Source organism: Cornus florida, unplaced genomic scaffold (genome assembly GCF_030987335.1).
Source record: "Cornus florida cultivar Cherokee Brave unplaced genomic scaffold, ASM3098733v1 CherokeeBrave_3.0.0_Hap2_Chr09, whole genome shotgun sequence".
In the NCBI taxonomy this organism is placed as follows: Eukaryota; Viridiplantae; Streptophyta; class Magnoliopsida; order Cornales; family Cornaceae; genus Cornus; species Cornus florida.
This window is the reverse complement of record NW_026775579.1, coordinates 96,492,907-96,504,363: the sequence shown is the minus strand read 5'-3', so window position 1 is coordinate 96,504,363 and position 11,457 is coordinate 96,492,907. Positions and strand designations below refer to the sequence as shown.

At 35.5% G+C, this 11,457-nt stretch overlaps 1 protein-coding gene across 1 annotated transcript; it reads left to right on the top strand.

The window, feature by feature from the left end:
* The first annotated feature begins 1,436 nt into the window (after window positions 1-1,436).
* LOC132275448 (probable transcription factor PosF21) lies at window positions 1,437-7,900 on the top strand. The gene is made up of 5 exons (XM_059776945.1): window positions 1,437-1,618; window positions 2,040-2,796; window positions 5,851-5,983; window positions 6,203-6,287; window positions 7,368-7,900. The coding sequence occupies exons 2-5, from the start codon at window positions 2,096-2,098 to the stop codon at window positions 7,721-7,723; spliced, it is 1,275 nt and encodes a 424-aa protein (XP_059632928.1). The 5' UTR covers window positions 1,437-1,618; window positions 2,040-2,095; the 3' UTR covers window positions 7,724-7,900.
* Window positions 7,901-11,457: the final 3,557 nt, after the last annotated feature.

Sequence of the window (11,457 nt, the reverse complement as noted above, 5' to 3'; positions counted from 1 at the left end):
TTTTCTTCTTCCTTTCAAACCTAGGAAAATTTTAATTTTTGTCTAACCTAAATTTGCATAATCTTTTTCGTTTCCTCAGTTCTCTTTTTCGTCATCGAACAAAGATTGTATTTTTTTTTTTTTTTTTCAATTGAGATTTGAAGAACCTAGGGTTCATGGGTTAACTTTGTCTTCACAACCCCTGCGGGCAAAAGATAAAAACAGAGAGCTTAAAGAGGGCATAGGCTCGCATACATGATTTTTTTTGATTTCACGCAGAAGAAAAATCAGGTGTACTCTCTCGCAAGTGTCTTTACAATCGGAGGGAACCGAAGAAAGGCCATCATCGGAGAAGCTTAGCCGTTCCAACCAGATTTTCGTGTCCAAGAATCCAACGATTAAGGCGTTAGGCCAGTTGAGGAATTAAAGCAAGGAGTGTGATGGTGTGTGATTTGCAGGGGCGAAGACGAGATTGGGGCAAAGAAAAGAGATTGCGTGTACGTTTCTAAATTGAGCTCCACTAATCACATGTCACTTGTATAATAAGTTAGAGTCGGTATTAAATCGATTTTTTATAAGCGGGTGAAATAGCAGTGCTCTTTATAAAATGAGCCTTAAGAGTTTTTCCTGTTTTTCTATCTTGGTTACAAACGTGATTAGGGTAGTTTAAACAAAAGGTATAAGTAAAGATGTGACAGATATATTTATGTGATTAGGGCAGCTTAAACAAATGGATAGTTTTGGTGTTTTAAAAAAAAGCAAGACAAGTTTAATTGTAACATTGTTTAGTTAATCATTTGTTGATTAACAAAAAATTATAAAAATATGATCAATCTGTAACATTTTTTTTTAAAAAAAGGTTACCAACATCAAAATTAATACAAAATTATGGAACTCAAGTCACAAAAACACTTATTATTATTATTATTATTATTATGCAGTAACAGGACAACTAACATTGCAGTCCAAAACTAAATCAAAAAGTCAAAAAGTTATTTGGAGGGAGCCCATTGACGTCATTTTTTCCAACTAATTAACAAAACAAGAAGTCAAAAAATAGGAGTATGGTGAGAGTGTAGTACTAAAAAATATATATATACAAATATTAAGCTCATAAAATTGCTGAGAAATTTAAAAAATAAGAAAAAAAACAGAAGTTACAGTACGGACCTGCTTCATATAAAAGCTAAAGTGAATTTTGCTTCATATAAAAGCTAAAGTGAATTTAAGAGCAAGTAAAGGAGTGAGAACGACAAAATTAAATCATAAATAATGAGAATTTGAGAACGAGGGTGCACTTTAATGGTAAGAACAACCCTTGTTAAAAAAGATTCTGTGACTTAAGCACAAACATTTCCATTCAAGAATAAGAAATTTTTAGAAAGATAATTTTTTATTTTTTTTATGAACAAATTAAATTAGAACAATATCAATCTCCACCCGTATACCTTCTTTTGCAGCCTTGAGAATTCCATAGTCGCGTGGTAGTGTATAAAGAAAATGCTCATTTTCTATATCTCCATATATGTGTCTTATCGCCGACGCCTTACATTGTCGTCTCAGATCTCTCTCTTACCATTTGCATGGAAAAGCTGAGGACTCTCTTTGGCTTCTTCACAATCTTTTCCAAGTTATAAAAGTATGTGTGGTTTTTTTATTAAAAATTCGTGCATTTTCTTATACATAACACAGCACATGAATCCCATTTCGATATATAGGGTTTCATTCTCTCCTTGAATGCTTCTGTGTTGCTCATGTAATGTACCGATCAGATCTCCGAATCTAGAGCTTTACCATCTATGCTATCTTAATTCTGAACCTTTTTTTTTTTTTTTTTGTGAAATTTGACACTACCTGTATCCTTGACAATCACTCGTTTGAGGGTTTTTTCTGCTGCATGATATCTCAATTTGAAGGTTTTCATCGCTTTTTAGTGTCCTGGTGTGAATACCCATTTGTCAGATACTGAAGGAAAATCACTTGTTTTTTTCTTTGAAAAAACCCAACATAATACGAGTTTCTAGGGTTTTGCTTTGATTGGGAGGAATCGTCGTTTTCAGGTTTTGGGTTGTCGAGCTTTGTGTTCTGAGCTTCTAGGCTTTAGAGATTGTACAAGATGGAGAAAGAGAAGTCCGTGAGTCACAGTGGAGGTTCACTGCCTCCGTCAGGGAGGTATACAGTCTTTTCACCACCTGGGAATAGTTTTAACGTGAAATCAGAGCCTTCACCATCAGCGACTTTGCCTCCCTTGGGACCTGGTGGTACATCAGAATCAGTTCAATTTGGTCATGGGATGTCGTCAGACTCTAGTCGGTTTAGCCATGATATTAGCCGAATGCCCGATAACCCGCCTAAGAATAAGGGCCACCGGCGTGCTCATTCAGAAATTCTTACCCTTCCTGATGACATTAGCTTTGATAGTGATCTTGGTGTCGTGGGTGGCATGGACGGGCCTTCGTTCTCGGATGAGACTGAAGAAGATTTGTTTTCTATGTACCTTGACATGGATAAATTCAATTCATCTTCTGCTACATCCACATATCAAATGGGTGAGCCATCTTCTGCAGTGGCTCCAGCACCAGTTCCAGCACTGGCATCAACAGCAGCAACCCTTTCAGCTGAGAATGTGGTCCCTTCCTCTAGTGAGAGACCAAGAGTTAGGCATCAACATAGCCAGTCCATGGATGGGTCTACTACAACTAAACCGGAGATGCTTATATCGGGTACAGAAGAGACATCTGCAGCCGATTCTAAGAAAGCCATGTCTGCTGCTAAGCTTGCTGAGCTTGCTCTCATTGATCCAAAGCGTGCTAAAAGGTAGCATTTCCAGAGAATTGGTGTACTGTTTATTTGTGCAGTTAGTGATTCCTCTCTTTTTTATTATTTGTTCTTAGCCTACAAATGAGCGGGTTGAAGCAATGTTTCACTTAAAAATTTTTAGGAGAAAAGGCGAATAAATCAATAAGCTAATTATACTTCCATGTCACAAAAAACTTGGAATTCCATTAATTGAATACATGTAGTCCTTGGTGTTGAGTTATTACTATGTCTATTTGATTACTAGTTGTTCGCTTCAATTTGTCCTTATTGACATTGAGGCTTCGTTTGTTCTTCTTCCCTTTTCCTTTTTTTTAATAATATGCCATCCCCAATTATAGATATTATATGGAAATGTATACCTGCATGCATGTAAATGGAAGTAATTGCAATAAATATTTGGTATTTCAACTATTTGGTTTTGTTTATTGTTATTGAAGACAATTGTTATTTGTGATGTCAAAATTTATCGTATGTGATCAGTAGTTCCGCTTTTTATGGATGGAATGCATAGCATTCTAAAGGATTCTTTAAAGTAAAAATTTGCATAGTTGGTGATATGTTTATATTTCATTCTGTACATACTACAGTTGTTGATAATAATATTGAATTTGGAAGAAATACTGTTACGTATATTTGCATGCAGCATGCCTGTCGAAACAATGGTTGCAGTTTCTGTATGGTGCATTGTTTTTGGTGACTATGATTTTATCAGATATGCATCTTTCTTTTATGATTATAAGGAAGTTTCTTTTTTAATTGTGATATATTATATTGTGTAATACAATGCATCAAAAGTTTTGTTGGATGTTACCACTATTGATGAAGCTTGGAGCTTCATTACATTCAATGGTAGTGAGTAAGCTCACTAACTTCAGCAAGTACTTGTTTACAATGGTTTTTGGCAGATTAAAAACTAAAAAGTATCAGTCTGTTTTCTGATGTTAAAGATTATGTTCATTTATGAAATGATTTTTGTTTAATTGTATTTACAGATTACTGTAGGAGCATACTGATACAAAACAAGAATAAAAATTTCAAGTGGTAGTAAGTACCTGAGTGTATACAAAGGAAATGGTCTGTGTAGGAGATGCTAATTCACTACTAATTTATACTAGTTTGGAGTTGCTGCCATCTCCTTTAGGGGGGATGAATGGTTTATTTCTTAAGTGATTTATTCTCTAGTGTCCAAATAAAGGTAGTCTTTTCTTATGTTACTAAATTGCATTTGATTGCATATCTAGTTCAACCACCTTGAGAAGGTCATAGGAACTTTGATCTAACTGGTAAACATGTGTATTTGTGGAGCGGGGCTGAAGGGGAACTCTGCTTCTTATGTTCCTAACTAACATGTAAGGATAACAGTTGAGCAATGCAAAATAGGTTTACACTATCTACTTCTATCTCATATGTAATAATCTAGTTGACAAATGTCTTTACGAAAAATACTCTCTGATCTGTCATGCTTTATTGAACAAGGGAAAAAGTATACACAACTTTGTTCAACTCTTTTTGTGATGGATTTTATAGCATGTTAATTTGCTTTAAAACTGATTGCTGTGTAGTTATGTACTGCCTCTTGCATAATTTACCCAAAAATGATTTCAAAGTGTAGCTGGTGAATTGGCCTTTTGTTTGTTTTGTTGGTTAATTTTCAGAGATGTTGTAGCACTATTGAGCCTTTTCTTTTTTATCTGGTCAAGCTTCCTTTTGTTGCACTTATGTTAAATGGATATATCAAAAAAGATGGTCTACTGATTCCTGAGCCTCTTTATACTTACAAAACCAATTAGATAGGATATTTATTCTGTTTGAATTAATTATCTTCCACGAGGGTCTTCTCATCAGTAAGCCAACCATGCAATGAACCTCCATGCATACCTTTCCAAGGAAAGAAGATATTAGAAGTGCCAAACAAGTCCTCACTCTGCAGCTTACCCCGTCCTTACCTTTTCTTTAGCTAACTATTATACATGAAGTATTTAGAAGGTTCATCACTGCCTCAAGCTCCCAACTATCCACTTAGCTCCAAAATCTGACATCCCAAACTATCCCTGACAGCAGTGTGTGTACAGAATTCCATGGTGTTGTATCTTTATTCACTTCTATTTTAAACATGTGTGGAAAAGATTCCTTCAGTGTAACATCCCCAGTCTGCTTATCATCAAAAAAAAAAAAAAAGTCTTTGCAATTTCTCTAATCTCTTAGCGGTTGATGTAGAGATGGTGAAAATGGACAAGACGTTGCCAGGTTTGACAATGTATTATTGACCAGAATTAATGTGCTACCGTTTCAACAATATTGCCTCCTCCGTCCTGCCAATTATCAAGTGCTTCTTTTATAATAAAAGATTTGATAAAATGCACCAGTTCTAATCCATACCACTAACTATAGTGATTAGTAGTGCATAATTCATCATGGATGAGAACCAGAAGCTTAAGTACCTCAGTATTTCTACTTAATTGTAATTGTATATATCTTAATTTGATTCATCAGTATTTTAAGTCTCTTGTGATTTTAACTACAAACATCAAATATTATTGTTGTTATTAGTAATAGAATATTTTTTGGTGCTCGAAGAATGGGATTTTTTGTTAACATTCCATGATTTCCCAAACTAATTTAGAGAGAATGTAATCTGTAAAGGGGCATTGGGTGCTAGGCTAAATTTATTTTATCCTTAAAGGGGCAGAGGGTGCCAGGCCAAATTTACTCCAGAAACTCGCATCTATTGCAAAATTTCTACTTCTACTACCTTATGCGTTGCCTATTGTTTCTTGAACTTGATCTATTCTGTTGAAGGTTTCCCTTTTTTTTTGGTTATTTTTTGTTTTGTTTTTGTTGTTGTTTTTGTTGTGTTGTTTATATGTTTCCTTTTGTCCTTATTATTTTTCTCTTGCAGTGATCTTTTTCTCATTGATTCTTTCCTGTTTTTTTTTATTGTTCCTGGAGATAAATTTATCTCTTACGAAAAGGGTGAAGCATATAGCCACCATTTTCTGTAACTTATATTTATTATTCTCATATTCTACATGTCTCTTCTTTGCCTTGTAGGATTTGGGCAAATAGACAGTCAGCTGCAAGGTCAAAGGAAAGGAAGATGAGGTACATAGCCGAGCTTGAACGAAAAGTCCAGACTCTGCAAACAGAAGCAACTTCATTGTCTGCTCAATTGACCTTGTTGCAGGTGAACTGGCCCCTCCTCACTGCATACCACTAGAGTCCAGATGTAGTGACCTGGGCTGCGTTTTGTAATAATTAAATCGTTCTTTTGTATAGGCATGCTCCTCATGTTACCTGCTTGTTTTACTTTCTGTTACATCGAGTTCCCATTCAGAACACACCTTCATATACAGAACTAAGATTGTGGCTACACTATATTTTCTTTGTTACTTTCAATGAACAGAGAGATACAAATGGTCTAACTGCTGAAAACAGTGAACTGAAACTGCGGTTGCAAACAATGGAGCAACAGGTTCATTTGCAAGATGGTAAGGGTATTTGCTAAGCTCTTCTTCACCCCACCCCCCCCCCCCCCCCCCCCCCCCCCCCCCACACACACACACACACACTATCTATTACTGGCACTTCAAATCTTTATGGATCGAGAGATAGCACTGAAAGTAGCACAGCATGTGTATATGTAAATAATAGGAAAATGGACACTCACACACACACACACGTGTATATATGCACGCTATTTTTTGGGCACATTTGAAACTGAAGCTGAACTTGGCTCAAATTTTTTTACCTGAATAACTCAGCTCAATTTGATAGAATCTTGAAATCCAACTTGTAGGTTGCCTGAAATTAAAGGACAAAGAAATTATTTATTTTACATATTTTTCTCTTTAGGTAGTGAGTCAGAGGGCAGAGAGGGGGGTGTATCTAACTGCTATTTTACTTCCACTCTCCCCTTCAATCAATTTTAATTTGGGGGCATACCAGCAGAGTGGTATCCCAGCATTTTGTGTGACGGGTGTCATTCCAACTTGTAGATCCCAAGCTTTTACTGATTTATTAGTCTTTAGAAGTTAAATAAATGAAGAAGTGACTATTAGCTATCAATATTTAGATTAAAAAGTATAGTAGGTGAAGTTAAAATTAGAGTCCAAATTTGAATTATCCTTGACTCATGGAAGTATATAGGATAATTGTTAAAAGGCTATTTTCCAGTGTAGTCTCCTAGATCAACTGTGGTGGGAAAAAGGACTGGTGACACAAACTTAAATCTTGATATTATTTGCATAACTGATAGTCCTTAAGACTCAAAATCTGCAGTCTCACCTCACCCATGGTAGTAGAGCTTTTACCACAGTGACTAGGAATGACTTGTATTAATGACAGTTATATTAAGTATTGGGAACTGGATTTGTGATTTATATTACTGTGTCCTCTTTGCATTGGCTTTGTAGAAAACAGATTTGTCCCATTCTGTGGCATATGCTCTTATTTGGCATGAGAAATTCGAAAGTTCTGCTTTCTTCACCTATGAATATCGTGTCATGTAACAAATTTTATTTGGTTATAACTTAATAGTTGGAATGATATTTGTTTTGCTTGGTATGCAGCCTTGAATGATGCACTGAAGGGGGAGATCCAGCATATGAAAGTACTAACTGGCCAAACTATTCCGAATGGTGGACCCATGATGAACTTCCCTCCGTCTTATGTAGCCAACCAGCAATTTTATCCCAGCAACCATGCTATGCACACATTGTCAACTGCACAGCAGTTTCAACATCTGCAGCTTCATTCCCAGAAGCAGCAACACCAGATTCAACCGCATCAATTGCACCAGTTTCAGCAGCAACTTCAGCCGCAGCAGCAGCAGGAACAACATCCTCAACAAACTGGAGATATGAAAATGCGAGGCTCCATGCCATCTCCGAGCCATAAAGAAAATGCTTCAGACATTGAGGAGTGAAATTGGCATGTTGGCCAGGCACTTGGGGATTAGGGGTCAAGTAATTGTTCAAAATCTTTGGTTACAATCTTTTGTGAGAAAGGTTGTTTTGCCATTATGTTTAGTTGTTTAGATGCATCTCTATGACATTATTTTCTAGTCAGTTAAAATTGGTTTTAGTTAATAGAGTTTGATTTATCCAGTCAGTCACATTTTATAGTCATAAAGCACATCTTTCATTTTGTGACCATATAACACATGTTTTAGTTAATTAGCACAGCTGTATCCACGAATGCCCACGGAGACGCACATATTTCGGTATGCCGGGAAAAGTTAGTGAACTTGCGTGTGATTACTGGGTAAAGGTAGAAAAAGAAGACACAAGGAATTAGGAATCAGGCATACTTCTCCTTACGATGACAGCAAATAGTTTCTGTAAGCAGGATTCCCAGATAATCTGCCTAGTGGATTTTTTAACCAGATGGAAAATCAACACTAGTGGATTTTTTTTGTTTTTTAATTTTCCAAGTAACACACCCGTGTCCATGTGCTCTTTGGAGACTCTAACCTTCATATTCCACTTTTGGGATGAAGGGGGATACGTCTCTTAGGGTTAGGGGTGACATGACATTTGTTTTCTCGTCAAAAAAGAAAAATAAAAAAGAAAGAAAAAAACCTTGTTAAAAAGAGACATGGAGGTGTGCAGACATTGCTAGGACACAGAAAGGACATGAACGCATATGGGACGCGCTTTAGGATGCAAAAGGTTTAGGGTGCTAATGCTTTTGTTTGGTATTTTTTACTTTTGTTAGCCTACTGTAGCAAAACAAAAGTACAAAACATGTTTAGTAATATTTACTATCATTTGAATAGTATCGAAGCGCTTTCAAAATTAAGGCCAAAATCGAAAGTATCAAAATGATGCTTTTGTTTGTTTCCACGCTATAGCAAAGTGCCGTTAAAAAAATAATAATAATAAAAATAAATAAATAAATAAATTAACATTTTAAACTAGCCATTCAAATTTGCAACACTTTTCATCAAACATACTTTCATGTTTTTGCTTCTAAAAATCTTGTAAGAAATTTACATTACCAAACAAGTATCGAAATAGTATTGAACACACTCTAAAACAGAAACATTACTTTTACTTTGGGTCAAAGCAAAAACACACAGTTTCCAAATGGGCCCTTAATTTTGTATTTACATTTTACCATGGGCGTAGCCAGGATCGCAAAGTAAGGAGGGCTAAAGATAAGAAAATTGGAAGATGAACACAATAAAAGTGTGAAATATTAAAAAAATTTCTTGTATAACTGAAATATGGTTAAAGTATACTGTGTTTAATTTACCAAGTTTAGATCTCAACTTAAAATCAAGTATAAGAACATATTTGTTATCCACCATCAAAGTATCAATTGGAATTTGTTTTCCGAGTAAAAATAAAATAAAAAATTATCCAATTGAATCTTGAACATCCATTCAACTATTAATTGATAAGGGTGCTTAGATTTTAAAATAAGACTGCCCATGTTCTAGGGAATATGGGTTTATGTCCTAATTTTAATTAAAAGTTGGATGTTTCCTCACTTTTTAACAGTTGTAAACTTTTTGAATTGTAGTTTCTAATTAATATATTCTATGCTCTTGCTTCGGGGGGGGGGGGGGGGGGGGGGGGGGGGTGGCATTTCGAAGAAAAAGGATAGCAGCAGCATAAAACCCAGATAAACACATGAACAGTTGGGCTAATAAGAAAAGGAAGAATAGTACTACAAATTTATTACATATGCATTGGGCTCATATGAACATTAGTACTATTTTTTTTTTTAATTGACCTGAGCTATAGGTTAGCCCATTAATAGTTCCTCCCTTGCATTTTACAAGAATGAAATTCCAATGCAATCTTAAAATATATTTTGAATTAATTAAGTAAATTATATAAGCTTTTAGAAAACAAAAACAATACTTATCTAGCTCTAAGCTCCTGAGATAATATAAATAAAAGTAGAGAATTATTTTTGGATGTATTCCAGCTGTATTGATGATGTCTCATTTCTACTGCTTAGGATTATGTAATTTGGCTTGCCCAAAGTTCTTTTAATTTTTGACCTTCAGAAGAATAATAAGGTATATAAATAAGTGTTGGCTTCATTTTCTTTTTCTTGGAAATAATAATTAGAGATGGAACATGGTAGAGGATTTGATTTTTTTGGTATTAGTATTAGTCGCAAGTGAAAACTACACCGAGCTTCAAACTTCATGAATTAATTTAAATTATTGTACCGGACATGTACACTGTTTCCTTCCTAGAAATCCATTCAACCTCAAATGTTCCGGCTGATCATATAACTAGAAAGAACGGCAGTGACAGTGCAGGGAGTCATCAAAGTTGAACTTCCCATCTTTGGACTATATATCTGACTATATATATATTCATAGAGAAAGGAGGAAGCAGAACAAAAGAATGAAGCTAGCATATATGTATATTATATATGCTTACAAGAAGGTTGAATAACAATCCAGAGACGCAATTTTGGTCATACATGTCAAATTGTCAATGGAGATCAAAGACTCCCTTATTTACGGCTTAACACACAATTGGGGTTATTCATCATAATTGACCAAATATAATTCTACTTCATCCTGCCCTAAAAGCAAATCTTTGTTCTGCAGAAAAGGGAAATCTACATTCTGCAGCCAAGACAAATCTTTAAACACCATGTCTACAGTTTCCAATTCCATGTCCGATTTTTCTTGCAACGAATGCTCCTCAGTTAAATACTCTCCATCCTTGGTGTATGCAATTTCCAATTCCATGGGTTTCAGCTGCTCTTCTACTCCTTTTTCTTACAGCAACTCTTGGTGGGAGTGGGACATATTTGAAAATTGTTTCTGCTGCTCTTCATCATCATCGAAACATATAAGCTCCAGCCAATTTAAATATTTTTCATCTGCAGTTTCTATTTCCAAGGGTTTCAGCTGCTCTTGTACTCCTTTTTCTTGCAGCAGCTCTTGGTGGGAGTGGGAGTGGGACATATTTGAAAGTTGTTTCTGCTGCTCTTCATGATCATCAAAAAACATATGCTCCAACCAATTTAAATATTCTTCATTTGCATTTTCTAATTCCATTTCAGATTTTCCTTCACAATTATTGTTGGATTTTTCTTGGTGGGACATATTTGCAAAATGTTCCTCCTGCTGCTGCTGTTGCTGCTCTTCATTCTTGGCGTTTGGAGTTACCAATTCCATGCTAGGTGTTGTTTACCATGAGAGATAGAGAGAACAAATCTGTATATATTTCACCTACGCACACCAAATAAGCCTATATAGGCTTATATAAGGGATACAAGCCTCCTTAATAACACAAGGGCCTACTAATATAATGTAATTACATAATGGCCCAACATATATATATATATATAACATTCTAACACTCCCCCTAAAGCTGGAGAATATATATCAAATAATCCTAACTTGGAACAGATAGTTCTTAACCGGTTATGACCCAATGCTTTGGTAAACATATCAGCTAATTGATCTTCAGACTTCACGAATGGAGTAGAGATGCTCCCAAGCAATATCTTTTCTCGAATGAAGTGACAATCAACTTCAATATGTTTGGTCCTCTCATGAAACACAGGATTTGAGGCAATGTGAACTGCTGCTTGATTATCACAGAACAATGGAGTAGGAACTTCAACTGTCAACCCAAGTTCTTTTAGAAAATGTTGTATCCAGGTCAACTCGCTAGTAGT

Coding starts and splice junctions, on each gene's coding strand:
- LOC132275448 (XM_059776945.1), top strand. CDS start 2,096: ATGGAGAAAGAGAAGTCCGTGAGTCACAGTGGAGGTTCACTGCCTCCG. Junction 2,797..5,850: donor GATCCAAAGCGTGCTAAAAG/GTAGCATTTCCA, acceptor TTTGCCTTGTAG/GATTTGGGCAAATAGACAGT. Junction 6,288..7,367: donor ACAGGTTCATTTGCAAGATG/GTAAGGGTATTT, acceptor CTTGGTATGCAG/CCTTGAATGATGCACTGAAG.